General features: G+C 54.5%; 3 protein-coding genes across 3 annotated transcripts; 1 reads left to right on the top strand and 2 right to left on the bottom strand.

The window, feature by feature from the left end:
- Positions 1 to 218: 218 nt before the first annotated feature.
- Positions 219 to 8,049, bottom strand: BDY24DRAFT_396224 (ABC protein). Its single transcript, XM_076641409.1, has 36 exons — positions 7,736 to 8,049; positions 7,184 to 7,293; positions 6,559 to 6,938; positions 6,242 to 6,427; positions 6,077 to 6,162; positions 5,950 to 5,992; positions 5,794 to 5,869; positions 5,605 to 5,708; positions 5,390 to 5,517; positions 5,167 to 5,298; positions 4,976 to 5,072; positions 4,631 to 4,892; positions 4,473 to 4,559; positions 4,296 to 4,400; positions 4,145 to 4,201; positions 3,968 to 4,072; positions 3,807 to 3,894; positions 3,418 to 3,736; positions 3,281 to 3,356; positions 3,104 to 3,203; positions 2,994 to 3,021; positions 2,920 to 2,925; positions 2,689 to 2,850; positions 2,556 to 2,624; positions 2,420 to 2,480; positions 2,230 to 2,345; positions 2,067 to 2,162; positions 1,758 to 1,990; positions 1,559 to 1,690; positions 1,412 to 1,494; positions 1,300 to 1,336; positions 1,097 to 1,221; positions 1,003 to 1,035; positions 805 to 936; positions 555 to 731; positions 219 to 487 (listed from the first exon to the last, which is right to left on the bottom strand). Exons 1-36 carry the CDS (start codon positions 7,996 to 7,998, stop codon positions 336 to 338), a joined length of 4,446 nt encoding a protein of 1,481 aa, XP_076494715.1. The 5' UTR covers positions 7,999 to 8,049; the 3' UTR covers positions 219 to 335.
- Positions 8,050 to 8,586: 537 nt separating this feature from the next.
- On the bottom strand, positions 8,587 to 9,931 carry BDY24DRAFT_396222 (uncharacterized protein). The gene is made up of 4 exons (XM_076641408.1): positions 9,678 to 9,931; positions 9,538 to 9,615; positions 9,192 to 9,403; positions 8,587 to 9,095 (listed from the first exon to the last, which is right to left on the bottom strand). The coding sequence occupies exons 2-4, from the start codon at positions 9,587 to 9,589 to the stop codon at positions 8,739 to 8,741; spliced, it is 621 nt and encodes a 206-aa protein (XP_076494714.1). The 5' UTR covers positions 9,590 to 9,615; positions 9,678 to 9,931; the 3' UTR covers positions 8,587 to 8,738.
- On the top strand, positions 9,818 to 13,708 carry BDY24DRAFT_396217 (uncharacterized protein). Its single transcript, XM_076641407.1, has 8 exons — positions 9,818 to 9,872; positions 10,044 to 10,335; positions 11,082 to 11,338; positions 11,510 to 11,798; positions 11,947 to 12,172; positions 12,286 to 12,475; positions 12,578 to 12,669; positions 12,757 to 13,708. The coding sequence occupies exons 2-8, from the start codon at positions 10,166 to 10,168 to the stop codon at positions 13,504 to 13,506; spliced, it is 1,974 nt and encodes a 657-aa protein (XP_076494713.1). The 5' UTR covers positions 9,818 to 9,872; positions 10,044 to 10,165; the 3' UTR covers positions 13,507 to 13,708.
- The last annotated feature ends 96 nt before the right edge of the window (positions 13,709 to 13,804 follow it).

Genomic DNA, 13,804 nt, shown 5'->3' with positions numbered 1-13,804 from the left:
CAAGAGACTCGGGAAAAGTGTACCAAACAGCCGAACAAGAAAATCCTGAGAAAGGACCGAAAGAGGAAGAAGGAGGCAGCGACGCGTCCTTCACCATTCTCCCCTCTCTCCTCTCTCTCTCTCCCAGGGGGCACGAGAAGCACATGCGGGCACGTAAAGGTCATCATAAAGAAAGAAAGAGTCTAAAAATCTAAAGAATTAGAACTAGAAAGATATACGCAAAGCTACAGTAAGATCGAGAGGGAGGAGACGAGCGGCGGCGCGACGAATTGGAGCCGAGAGAAGAGAGACGACAAAGCGAAAGATATAGAGAAGGTCCGGATGAGAGGAAAAACCTAAGCATTGGCCCGAGCGATCTCGTCGGCGGAAATGGAAGACTTGACGCACATCGAGTGGAAGATCGAGTTCTCGTCCGAGAAGAGGGCGAGAGGCGTGTCGAACTCTGCGACTCGACCGCCATCGAGGACCAGGATCCGATCGTAAAAGACTGAGGAAGAAGATTGGAGGATGAGGCTCGGTGGAAGAGAGAAGAAGAGGGAAGACGAGAGACTCACTGATGGTTCGAAGTCGATGAGCGATGCAGAGAAGCGTCTTCTCCTTCAACTCTGTTCGAATCGTCTGTTGGATCTTGGAATCGGTCTCTAGATCAACCGCCGCAGTGCACTCGTCGAGGATCACTATACGAGCTTCTTCTCGGACGAGAGCTCGAGCGAGAGAGACCAGGGATCGTTCTGTCAGAGGACGAGGAGGGAGAGGTCAGTTTGAGCGACTCAGACGCTGAGAGCGAAAGTGTAATCGACTCACGTCCTACACTGAGGTTGTTTCCTTCCTCTTCGATCACAGTGTCGAGGGAGAACCTCTCCTCTGGACTGGCGTCGTCCGTCGATTCCGACTCCGAACCGACGAGGTGGGCTCGCTTCATGGCGTCCCACAAGCCTGGAGGAGGCAAGGGAAATTGTCAGCAAGGTTGCGAGGTGGTGGTAGAGCAATGTATGTACTCACGGATATCATCGTACACGCTGAAGGGATCGAGATCTGCGGAAAGAAAGTGAAAATCAGAGACGCGTTCCATTTGAGAAGCAGCGAGGGGACGAACTTGATCTGATCGTTCCCGAGAAGAGCAGAGGGTCTTGGGGAATGATGACGATCGATTCTCGCAAATTCCGGAGTCCGATTGTAGAGATATCGACACCATCGACGGAGATCGAACCGGAAGAAAGCCTGCAGGCGAAGAAACGGGAGCGTCAGATCAACCGCGTCGAAGACGAAGGCCGCTGGATCGTATTCGGTCAGACTCACTCGACTAGACGGAACAGGGCGGACATAATTGATGATTCTGGAAGAAAAAAACAGATCGTCAGCCGTTTGTCTTGAGGGAGGGGGCAACGCGGAGAAGAGGGACGCGACGCACTTCCAGCTCCCGTTCGTCCGACGACTCCGATCTTCTCACCACCTTTGATCGAAAGATTGATCCCTTTGAGAACGGAGGGAAGACTGGGCGAAGATGAAACGAGGTCAGCATCTCGAGAAAGGAAGCGAAGTCGAGAAATAAGCTCACCCAGCACGATAACTCATGAAGACGTCCTTCATCTCGATCTGTCCGGCTTCGGGCCAGGAAGGAGGAGGTTGAGTGTCTTCTCGCTCGTAGGCTGCCTCTTGAGGAACGGCGTGGTCGGTGTAGCTCGTTATTCTGCGATTTAGAGAGAGAGGAGGCGTTAACGTACAAAATGAACGGAAAGAGATCTGAAGAGACGTACCTTTCGGCTCCGTTCATGTTGTTCTCGACTTCGGCCGTCTGCCTGGTGAGCATTCCAAACATCTGAACGAGTGAGACGGTATAGGTAAGGAGTAATCCGGTCTGAGAGGGACTGATTCCCGATGATCCGACGGAGACGAGGAGCGCAACGGCGAGGATTAAGAGGGATCCGATGGCATCGAGTCGGATAGCCAGCCATCGTTGAGTCGTGGTGTAGAGGATGTAAGCTCGATCCTATGCAGGTGCAAAAGGGCGAAGAAGAACTGATCAGCGAAGAGCTCAAGAAGTGTGAGCTTTTTCGTTCGCTCACCTCCACGTCCATCCGAAGCTCGTTCTCCTTGACGAATCTTTCCGCTTCTCCGTACGCTCGAATAGTGGCGAGACCCGAGAGACTCTCCGAGAAGTGCTGAAAGAACAAGAAAGGAAGGTCAGCGGACTCGTTGAGGAAAGGGAAGCGAAGCTCAGGGACTTGCCGAATACAACAGACTTCGAAGCATCGAATCGATCCTCTTGAGCTCTCGACCACTCTTCTGGTAGTATCGTTGGAAGTAGACGTATCCCACGATCACGAAGATGGCGGCGATGATGACTGGTTGTAGGAGATAAAACGAGGACGAAAGTCAGACGCTGAAGTGGAGTGACGCGACGAAAAATAGGACTCACAGTAGTACTCGAAGACAGTGATGAGAATGATAGATCCGATAACATTCGAGACCGTCATGACCTAAGATTACAAAGAGGAATAGATCAGTAGGTGAAGGCTGACAGAAAGACGGAGCGAAAGGGAGGGGAAACGTACCACATTTCGAAGAGACTCAGGTAGGATGTTGTCGATGGTGTCGAAGTCCTTTCCGAAGACCCCCATGATCTGAGGATAAATCGAGATGTCAGCTCACCTGGAAGAAGATTTGGGGGAGAATCCGAAGACTCACTCGGCCTAGAGGCACGGTGTCAAAGAACGAGCTGGGAGCGAAGAAGACGCGGTGGACGGCGTTCTTGTGTAGATTCCTCGAGGCGTAGAAGTTGAAGAAGGCCATCGTCAGACCGAGAACAAGAGTCATGAGAGCTTGAGTGATTCCTAGGGCGGCGTAGAGCTGTATAAGCAGAGAAAGCGGCATTCAGCGAAAGAACACGACCGAGCGGGAGAGCGAGGTTGCACGAACAGCCATCTGGAGGAGAAAACGAGAACAAGTCAGCAACGGCGAAATAGGAGACAGAGACTCAAGTGCATACGGACGTAAAATCCAGCCGATCGGTTCCAGTGACTGAGAAGGGAAGGAAGGGGAGGAATCGGACGAGAGGTCAGATCCGCTGCGACGCGCCGAAAAGAGGAAGGGGAACACTCACTCCGCCTGCCACCAAACGATCCAATACGATCCCAAGGTCTGCGAACCTTGCATCAGAACACAGAGCAGTAGGATGGACGGGATTAGGACGTTTCCGTAACCTGAATCGAGAGGGGAGTCAGGTCGGGAGGTTCGAGGACAAAGTGAGGCGTCGACGCGTCTTGAGAGTTGAACGAACCAGCTTTGGAGAAGGTCGAGTAAACGGACGACTTGATGGTTCCCGTTTCTCGCTTCTCGTCAAGGATGAGTTTTCCCTGAGTCAAGAAAGAGAGTCAGCCGGGGATACCTTCGAAACGACGAGACAAGAAGACTCACCTCGACCTTTCTCGCAACCTCGGCCTCCTCCGTTTCCTGCTGCCTCACCTCGTCCTCCCGTTTCTCGTCCACCTCCACCACCTCCTGAACAGACATCATCCTCGTCAAACCGTCTCGCTTCTTCTCCATCTTCGAGTCGATCCCCTCGATAGCCTCAGCTTCTGCTTCCTTTTCCTCCTCGTCCTCCTCCTCGGCAGCGCCTCCAAACTCCTTCATGAGCCTCGAGAAGGGTCCTTGGTTCACCACGAGCTCGTCGTAGGTCCCGTCCTCGACGACGACTCCGTTCTCGAGAGTGAGGACTCGGTCCACGAACGGGAGGCTGAAGAAACAGAGCAAAGGAGACGAAGGTCAGAAACGAGGAGAGCCACGTTTGAGAAAGAAAAACTCACAAGTGAAGAGCGTGAGTCACCAAAATAATGGTCTTGCCTCGAGCTCGAAGTCCGTTAACTATTGCACCCTGGAAAAGGCTTCTACCGACTGGAGGAGGTGAAGGACGTCAGATGAGAGAACGGAGCTGGGTTCGGACGCGTTTGAAAAGAAGGTAACTCGCCATGCGCATCCACAGCACTCAGCGGATCGTCGAACAGGATCACGTCGGCATCGAAGTAGAGGGCTCTGGCGATGTTGCATCGTTGTTTCTGTCCTCCAGAAAGGTCTGAGAGAAAAGGGAGGAAATCAGCTCGACGCGTCGACGGATTTCGCTGCGAAGGAGAGAGAGAGAACTCACTGATCCCCTTCTCTCCGATCTCGGTCATATCTCCAGAGGGAAGCATCTCGTAGTCAGCTGGAAGGGCAAGGGAAACATCAAGTCAGTAGTGGATCGACGCGGCGAAGAACAAGAGGAGACGAAAGAACGAAGTGACGAAACTGAGACTCACGAAGTAGGCAAGCTTCCTCCACGACCTTCCAGTACCGAGCCTCGTCGAAGGGACGTCCGAACAGGATGTTTTCTCGGACGGTCGCATTCATAATCCATGCACTCTCTGAAAGAAAGAAAAGAGCGCACGCGTCAGTTCGTTCTAGACGAGACGAGGAGGGAAAGAGGAAATACGAACGAGGACAGTAGGCGACCCTTCCGTTGAAAGTGACGGTTCCAGAAACTCGCTTCATCTCTCCGATGAGACCTTGAAGAAGACTTGACTCTGCAAGAAGCGAGGGGGAGGAAGGAGAGTCAGAACAAAGGGCGACGATGAGAGACGACGCGCCGACTCACTTCCGCTTCCAACCGGTCCACAGATCGCAACCAAACTTCCCTTCTCGATCGACAAGGACAAGTCCCTGATTCGGAAAGGGTCCGAAGCGACAAAATCTTGGGTTTCGAGGCTGCTCGGCTTCTTCTTCTCCTTCTTGGTTTTTTCCTCCTCGGTTTCCTCAGGAAGTCCAACCCACTCGAACTCGGCTCCATCGACGACGAGAGCTTCTTTTTGAGAGGAGTCGGTAGAGAGGGTGGTGTCCATCGTTTCGGCCTCGTACAGCTGGAGTCAACGGGAGAAGAGTCGTCAGCGTCAGTTCAGCTTCGGTTTGGCGAAGCCAGGCGCTAGGAAGGAGAGAGACTCACTCCAGTGAGCCGATGACAAGCAGCGTAGGCATCGGTAGCGGCGGAGAGAGCGGTGGGGAGAAGCATGAGGGGTTGCCGAAGGAGTTGGAAGAGGGAGCTGTGGAAGAGAGAACAAATCGAAGGGAAGAAGTTGATGAGTGAGATGAGAGATGGCGCGACAGGGAAGGAGAGAGAGAGGGAAGTCGACGAACATCGCAGTGAAAACCTTAGCGGGATCCAGCTCGTTTCCGAGTCCGATGTAGCAGCAGAGAGCGATGACCGCTGAAATGACGGGAAGGGAAAACGCGACGGCGGTATTGGTGGCTCGGATCATGAGGAGAGTTCTGTTGAATTCGACGATATAGTCAGTCAGTGAGACGTTGAGGAAGCTGAGACGATGAGAGGAGAAGAGGCGAGGAAGCGAAAGGAACGAACCTGATCCCCCTCAGCTCAGCCGCTCTGAGATCGTCGATCTTCTTCGCATAAGGTCGCTCGAAAGTGAAGTACTTGATAACGCGCATGGCTCCCAGGAGCTCCTGGAGGATCTTCGAACGTTGATCGGTCTGAGAGCCAGAAAGAAAGAAGCGTCAGTCGAGGGCAAACGAGGGCGACTCGAGAGCTCGATCTGAACTTCGACTGAAAGAACTCACGTAGGTCATCGAGTTCATTCGAACCTTGATACTGAGCTGCATCGTCCAAGACTGAAGAGGGATGATGATGAAGAAGAAGGCGATTCCAGCGAGAGCGGAGGGTCCTGTGGGAGGGAAGGAAAGGGGGAAGACGCGTCGATCAGTGAAGGTCGCACGAGATGCAGCTCGAAAGGACGTCAGAAGACGAACCGATCTGAAGACAGAGAAGCAGGGTACATATAACGATCTGGGGGATCGATGAAGGGATCGAGGGAGCCCACATGGCCTGAAGCGAAGGGGAAAGAAAGGAAAGAGGAAGTCAGCACGCTGTGGACGGAAGGGGAGAGGAGAGAGATGGGAACCAACGCAGTAGTCGATTCTTGAGATATCAGTCGAGAGATGGTTCATGCTATGAAGAAGAAAGGAAGAGTAGGGAAATCAGCTCGATGGAAGACGAACGGCGGCGAGTCGAAACAAAGGAAGCACGGCTCACAGTTTCCCGTTCGAGTAAACAGCTCGAGAGTTGTTCGAGAGGACGAGAGCTCTCTTGTAGACCGAGCAGGTGAGTGCAGCTCGCATCTGCAAAAGGATCAAGCACAAAAGCGGCGGGATCAGATGCGTCCGAAAGGAAACGAGAGAGAGAGATCGAACGACTCACCAGCACTCCCGTGGTCATTCCTCTCCACCAAACCTGATGTTGCAGCACAGACCAGCACATCGTAAGGAGGTACATCCCCAGTGCCATCCCGACACCTCGTCCCTTCGAGGGAAGAGGAGTTCCAGCAGCTTTCGCCGAGTAGGTTTCTTGGGCGTAAACGATAATGGCTTTGGCGAGGATGGGACTCTGTGAGGGAAGAAAGAAGTTCGCCATCAATGGTCAGGACAGGTTTGACGAAGGGCAAAGGAAGAGCGGCGAGGACGGCGAGCCTTGACGAAGTCCCGACGCGTTTCCCTCGTCGAGAGAAACGAACTCACCATCAACTGACACGTATCTCCAAACACCTTGAACACCACCGCCAGCCCATAAAACAACCTAAACTGCTCCACAATCGCCCACCCCAAACTCGGTTCCTTCCTCCCTTCACCAGCCCTCCAACTCCTCTCCTTCTCCTCCCTCGACCCTCCTCCACCTCCTCCTCCGCCCAAGGACCACTTGATTCGCAGCGAGAGCGGAACAGGAATACGACCTGCAGCGAGATCCGAGTTGTAGGCTTGAGCTTCCTTCTGTCGACGAGACCAGGAAGCGTCGAGGTTGGCTGAGAGGAGGGAAGCTTGACGCGTTGGATCCATTTGCCAGAGATCGGTTGGTTGAAGGGGTCGTTGGTAGCCGAGGGTCATGATAGGGTTGCACCATGCTGAAAAAAGGAACAGAAGAAGAGAGAGAGAGAGAGGGAGAGGAAGATGAGGTCAGATTTCGCGACGATGGGAAACGGTGAGAGATCATCCCCTCCGGAACTTCCTACTCCTCGTTCCGCACTAAGTGTCGCCGAGCGAGTACCGAGCCCCGTTCTTCCTTGAGAAAGGAAGACTTTCCATGCCCTTCAATCCTTCCCAGCCCCATCTCTTCTCTTCTCTCCGAGAGCGGACGATGCAAACTCACAGTAAGTAAGATAGCTGAACATCGAGCAGGTCGCTAGAGGTAGGACTCCAGCCTCGTCGTAGGTCGTCGGGACTGGAGGAGCAGGGTTCTTGAATCGCCAGAGTTGGTACCTGAAGTCGGAGAGGAGAGAGAGAGGGGAGGGAGGGAGGGCGTCAGAGGTCGGACGAGCAGCGTTGGTTTGGAATTGGGTGAGCGAAGGGTCGTAGCACAGTGTTCGAGAGGTTACAACGAGGATAGGTTGTAGACGAGGAGAGCGAATCCAAGCGAGAAACAAAAGGGGAGGAGAGATACGAGAGAAACGAAGAAGGGAAGAAAAAAAGCTCGATGAGCTCCCGAGGTCCCTTCGCGCGTCTCCGATGGGCTGATAGACCATCGCTTGCCCAATACCAGCAGAAGTTCGACGATGCGAGTCTTACCCGACCCAACGGCTTCTCGACGACGTCGTAGCCTGACGGCTCCCATCGATGCGACTCAAGCGAGAAGGGGAAGCAGAGGAAAAAAAAAAAAACTACCGACGACCGGCTTGAAGGCTGAATGAATGAATGAACTCACCACCTCTCCCTAAGTTTCCCATCCTTGAACGCTTCTTCCTCCTTGACGTTCCCAACCTCTTCGATCTTCTTCCTCAAAACCTTCACCTTCTCACTCAACCCTTCTTCCTCTCCTGCTTCTTCTTGAACAACCGTCTCGCTCGACTCCTTCGAGGCCACCGTCGTCGCATGGATCTCTTTCTTCTGATCCTGTTTGCTCTTCTCCTCGACCACAGGCACGGCGCTGAACGATGTAGGTTCTGGACGGGGTAGAGGTTCGGCCATCGCGATGGAAGGGGAAGGGTTGGTTGGGAGAGGGAGGAGGCGGAGGGAGGGTGGAGGTTGGGAGGTGAAAAGGGAGAGAGGGTCCGGTCGAGGAAGGAGGAGCTCGGTTGAGCTTCAGCCCTTTTTTCTGCAGGCCATGTCCGATGGGGTTTCGGAATCCATGAGAGCGCGATTGGGGGGAGGGCAAGAGGTCCGAAGGAAGAATTTCATGTGGACTGCAGGGTAGGATCTGGGAGCTGAAAGAGGGCGAGGTAGGATTCCCTGGGACGTTGAAAGAGTATAGAAGGCCAGAGAGGAGAAGAGAGGGATCGGAGGGAGGGAGAGCAAACCAAAAAAAAATCGACCGTGCCGAGGTTCAGGATCTCTTCCGCGATATCTAGACAGTGCGTCGCTGGTGTGGTACTGCGTTCTGCGACAGAAAATGGCGCGTACGTTCGCGCAAAGGAGGAGGTCGAAAGGATGAAAGGAGAGCCGGACAGACGCGTCGTCGAGCTCCGTCGAATGGCTTCATTCGTTGATCAAACGCGTCCGATCTCCCCTTCTACCTCTTTACTCTCGTATCTCCAAGGAGACGGATATCCTCGTGAGCATATCGTAGCTATCATGATCATCACCTTCAACGTCAAGTAAAAGAAAGAAAAACAAAAACAAAGAACAAACGGACCAGCCTCAAAAAAAACGCGTCCCTCTCCCATCCCCCTCCCCTGCCCTCCTACTCTCCCCTTTCCCACCCTGTCCTCTCACCTAACAGGTCTACACTCCTCCTTGTTCCACTTCTTCTCTCTCTTCCTCTCCTCCTCCCTCTCGAACTCGCTCTTCATCCACGCTGCTTCCACCCTCCCCGGCCTGGGACTCAACCCCGGTGGGCGTCTTCCTCGGACGACACGCTCTGGGTCGAAGAGGTGCGAGAGGAGGAGGGATATCTTTTCGGAGGAGGGTGAAGACGACGAGGGTGAAGAGGAGGAGGTGCGAGGAGCGAAGAGAGGGAGAGAGGTTGAAGCTGGAGCTGCGGAGAAGATTGGTTGGTTGCTGGTGGTGGTGCTGGTGGGGGTGTGGAAGGGTGAGGAGAGAGAGGTCGGAGGGGGTGGCGGTGATGGCTGAGATGGGAAAGGAGAGAGTGAGGAGCCGTGAGCTTTTGAGTTTCTCGTGTATTAGAAGATCCAGAACGAAACAAAAGATCCTTCGAAACTCACAGCTTTCCTAGCACCAGCACTGCTCCCAGCGACCTTGTTTCCATCCATCGCAGCAGAACCAACGGGCATCGAGCGATGGGAGGTCGTCGTCGTCGTCGTCGACCTGAGGCTCAACGGCGGAGGAGGTCGTCGTCCTTCCGCCAGATTCTGCCATCCAGGTGCTGCTGGTGGTGGTGGTGGCCGCAGAAAGGAAGACGACGCTGATGCTGTGTCTGTTTGGCGAGAGAAGAACGCGATAGGAGGAAGATAGGAAGGGAAGGGAAGGGAAGAAGAAGGAGGTCAGTGTGGGGATGAGATGGGGAGGATAGAGGGGAAATGACGAAGAGCGAGATGGGAAGAAACTGACTGGTTGAAGAGGATCTGGTAGAGATCAAGAGGAGCCGAAGGGAGGGGTGCATGCTCGGAACAGGAAGAAGAAGAAGAGCTTGGGTAGAGAGAGAGCGTGAGGACGGGAGATGGACCGGTTGGGAAAGGGAAGGAGCCCACTTTTTTGAGCTCACTTTGGAGGCCTTCGAGAGGAAAGTTTTTACACGCGAGTCGAGCTGGGTGGGACGTAAAGGGCAAGAAGAAGGGACGGCTCGCTTTTGTAGTAGCAACGTTGGGAAGGGATGGACGTTTGAGAAGAGAGAGAGAGGGAGGGGAGAAGAACGCGGGGAGAGAGAGGCTCGACTCAATCCGTCGTCTCCAAAGAAGAAGATTTTCCCTCCTCTCCACGAAGATCTCCTTATCAATCTAGTTCGAAAGTAGTAGTATAGGAAGATCTCCCACTGTTCTTTTTGGAATGCCAACCCTTTTCGGAAAACCTTAATTGCCCTCTTCCTTAGCCTTGAATCTCGCTCTCTCTCTCTCTCTTCTCCCTCCCAACGACGACCCTCTCCTCTCCTCTCCTCCCTCCTCGCCCCTCTCTCCTCTCTCCTCTCGAGGACCGAGCTCTCCTTCAAACCCAAGCCCTCTCCTCTCCTCTCTTCTCGCCTATGTCCTCCTCAACAGCATCTGCCCAGAAGGAAGCTTTCTTCGCTGCCCTAGCGGATTCAGTGACCATCAAGAACGTCAACGCGCCGGCTTCCAATCCAGCTTCAGCTTCTTCCTCTTCCTCGTCCATAGGAGATTCAAGGATGACTTCTACCAGGAAGAGTAACCAAGGGTGAGTTCCCAGCTTTCTCTCTCTCTATATCGTTTCGCTTCTTCTCGTTCTCTACAGGGTGGTGCAGGAGAGCTCTTTGGAGAGGTGGGAAGGGACGGAAGGAGTCGAAGAGGGAAGTGAACAGGAGAGAGACGAGCGAGAAACGGAAGGATCGGAAGGGGAAGCGAACGAGGAGACCTCCTCCCCTTTCATCCTAGGCGCATACATCCAGGTTTCCTCGCTATCGTCTTCTCTATCCGAGTAGAACAAGAGGTTTCTTCTCGTCTCACCCTCCGTCCTCGGCCATCGTCCCTCCTCCCTCTCCTCTCCTCTCTCGTCTTGCGACCCCCACGAGGTCACAGCTCATCTGAGAGCATGGAGCGAGTCCTCTCTCTCCACGCTCGCACTGGCTGAGAGTTCTCTGGATGGCGAGAGGAATGGAACAAGAAGGGAGACCTCTCTCCAACCACTTGGCGGGAGGAGAAAGGGCAGGAGGACGGTTGGTCTCTCAAGTTCTGTTCCTTCTCGCTCCTTCCTTCCTTGCGCCCAGGCGAGCCATAGAAGGAGGGCGGAGCTCGTTCTCGTATCACTGCTCGCTCTGTCGACGAGTGAAGCTTCAGCTTTTTGAGCTCGCTCCCTTCTTCGCCTCTCGACCTGTTCACCTTCATGCATCCCTCTCTCTTCCTTCTTCTTCCCCGACTCCCTTTCACATTCTCTCCCAATCTCGTGAACTGACTCAACCACCTCTCTCTTATCCTTCCTCTCAGTCACACCCATCAATCCGCCTCCCTCTCCGTCCCTCTCGGTCCTCGTCGAACCAACTCAGCTGCCGAATCAAACTCAAACTCGTCCCCTCCTTCCCACTCGCGATCCAGCTCGTCCAACGCCATCCCCACCGCTTCCAACCCGTTCGCCAGTCCCAAGGAGAAGAAGGACGCGTCCAAGAAGGAGAAGGACAAGAAGAGCTCGAGGCATGCGGACGTGATCGACAAGCTCGATCCGAGTGGGTTCTGGGGGACTGGAAGTGAGTCGGCTCCTCTCTCTTTTTGTCGTTGGGTTTCTTCGTGCCTGCCATCTCGCTGGGAGCACGATCATCTCTGCTTGCCAGAGAGAGAGACTTTGAAGCTCTCTCATCCCTCGAGAAGCTCGAGCTGACCGCCATCTCCTTCCTTCCTCCCTTCCTCTCCTCCTCCAGTGTTCCATCATGAATCAGCCTACGACGCCGCCGCTCCTTCTCGAAACAAGTCTACCGGCGCTCCCATGAGAGCCTTCGACGTTACTCCAGGAGGCACTGGAGCCGCTCCTGCTGGAGGAGCAGCCTCGTCGTCCTACCCTCCTTCCGCTCCTTCCTCCGGAGCGGGAGCTCCCAAACTCAGTCCTCTCGCTCAGCACACCCTCAAGGAGATGGGCTCGGTCAAGTTCGAGGACAGGACGCCTACGGCTGGGAACGGAGCTCCCGTGGAAGATCTGGGGTACTTCTCTCAGTGAGTTTGGAAGGATTCATCCGACTCGAACGAGACTCGACTTGCGAGCTTTGGCCGGCTTCGTCGAGGTCGAACGCCTCGCCTCGCCTCGCCTCCCTCTTCATTTTACTGACTCTCCCTCTTCTTTTCGTTCGCTCGTTATCCTCAGCTCTGGAGGAAACGCCGCCTCAGGAGGAACTCCCGACTCTCCCTCTGGAGGAGGTCGAGCTCGCAAGAACTCGAAGGACCTCAAGAAGACTCGATCGAGGTCGAAGGAGAGGGTTCCTGCTGGAGAGGAAGACTACATCAACGCTCGAGCCAAGGAACAGAAGAACGCTCTCGCCAACGCTTGGGGAGTGGCGGATCCGGAACCGTTCGAGGATTACGGATTCTTGGTGCGTTTCGAAGTCTCTCCTTCCTTGGTCGATCGATGTTCGACCTCGCTTGATTTGGAAGACGAGCTCACGAACAGAGAACTAACCAGGCTTTGCTTTTGGGTTTGTCGTAGGCTGCTACGGAAGCTCCTCGAGGAGAGACGGGACTGGCGAGTGCTTCGAGCTCGATCTGGAACGGCCAGGAAGGATATTCGAGTGCGCCCAAGACCTCTGGAGGAGTGGGAGGGATCAGGAACGGGTTGAGGGAGGTGAACTTGGGAGAGGAGTACGATTCGAAGGCTGGGGATGAGGAGGAGATTCTGGGTACGTTTCGAACTTTTTGTTAAGAAGGAGAGGGGAGAGAGAGCGCGCGGAAACGATGAGCTGACTCGAACTTCCTTCTCTTCCTTCGTTTTGCTTTCTCAGATTCTCCCATCGTGAGCCGACCTCCTGTGGCGAGCAACAACAGCGGTGGAGTCAAGAGGACGAAGAGTTTGATTCAGAGGATTCGACACATGGTTCGTCTTTCGTCTCCTTCGTTGCGTCTCGTCCGTTCCGACCGAAGCTCGTTCTGACCTTTCCTCTCGTCCTCTTTTCCCCTCCAGCGAAACAACCCCAACGTCCCACTCAGTCCCGACGAAGCTCCCAAAACCTCTCCAGGACTCCCTCCCTCCCCAGGCCACAACTCCCACTCCATCTCCAACTCCCACTCGTCCAACAACTTCCGATCCTCCTCCCCTTCCACCCACGACGACCTCCTCTCCTCTTCCTCTGGCTACGGAGGAGTCAACTACTCCTCCAGTCCTCCGAGCAACACAGACATCAACGGCAACCCTCGTCGAACGTCCTTCCTCAACCGAGCGACCAAGTCCCCTCCTCCTCCCCTCCCAGTTCGAGCCTACTCCAACAACAAAGACGGCGCTGGAGGTCCTTCCCCTCCCACCTCAGCCAACTCGGACGACTTCGTTCATATCCCAGGCTCCGGAGGGTCGGGCTCCTCATTTGCTTCCGGCAACCCTCGGACCAAATCTCGTTCGGAAGCAGCTCCTCCATCGTCGGCGAGGGACAAGTCCCTCCCTCGGATCCCTCTCGCTTCCCCAGCGGAGGAAGACCCCTTCTCCGATCCTGCTACCCGAGGAGCTGCTGCTGCACCACCCAGATCCGCTTCGAACGCGAGGACTCCTCCTCCTCCCGTCGCTCCGATTCCGGTGCCAGGAGCAGCGGGGGGTTACTTCCCTAGGACGAGGACGTTCGAGGAGGAGATGGGGAACAGCGGAGGGAGTGGGAGTGGGAGTGGAGGGGCGAAGTTGGGGAGGAAGGGGAGTTTGATGAAGAGGGTTTTGGGGAGGGGTTGAGGAGAGAGGACGGAGGATGCGTGTTTCGTTTCTTTGATCTTTATCGGTGCTCTCGTTCGTTCGTTTGATACTGCTACTCTACATTCCTTTTCTGTTTTCTCTCTCTCTCACTTGGACCTTCTTTTTTGCGTCGTCCTACAGTACCTAACATCCCAGATTTTGACCTCTTGCCGAGTATATCATCATGCTTGCTTTTTCTTTGGTGGTTTCCTTTCCTGTCAGTCTAGTCTTCGACCTTCGCCTTCGCTTCGAGAAGTTGAAGATAAGTCGTCATGATCAAAGAAAACAACAGACTGAT

This window comes from Mrakia frigida (assembly GCF_051309035.1).
Source record: "Mrakia frigida strain ATCC 22029 unplaced genomic scaffold BDY24scaffold_25, whole genome shotgun sequence".
Classification (NCBI taxonomy): Eukaryota; Fungi; Basidiomycota; class Tremellomycetes; order Cystofilobasidiales; family Mrakiaceae; genus Mrakia; species Mrakia frigida.
This window is presented reverse-complemented; position numbering and strand designations above follow the sequence as displayed.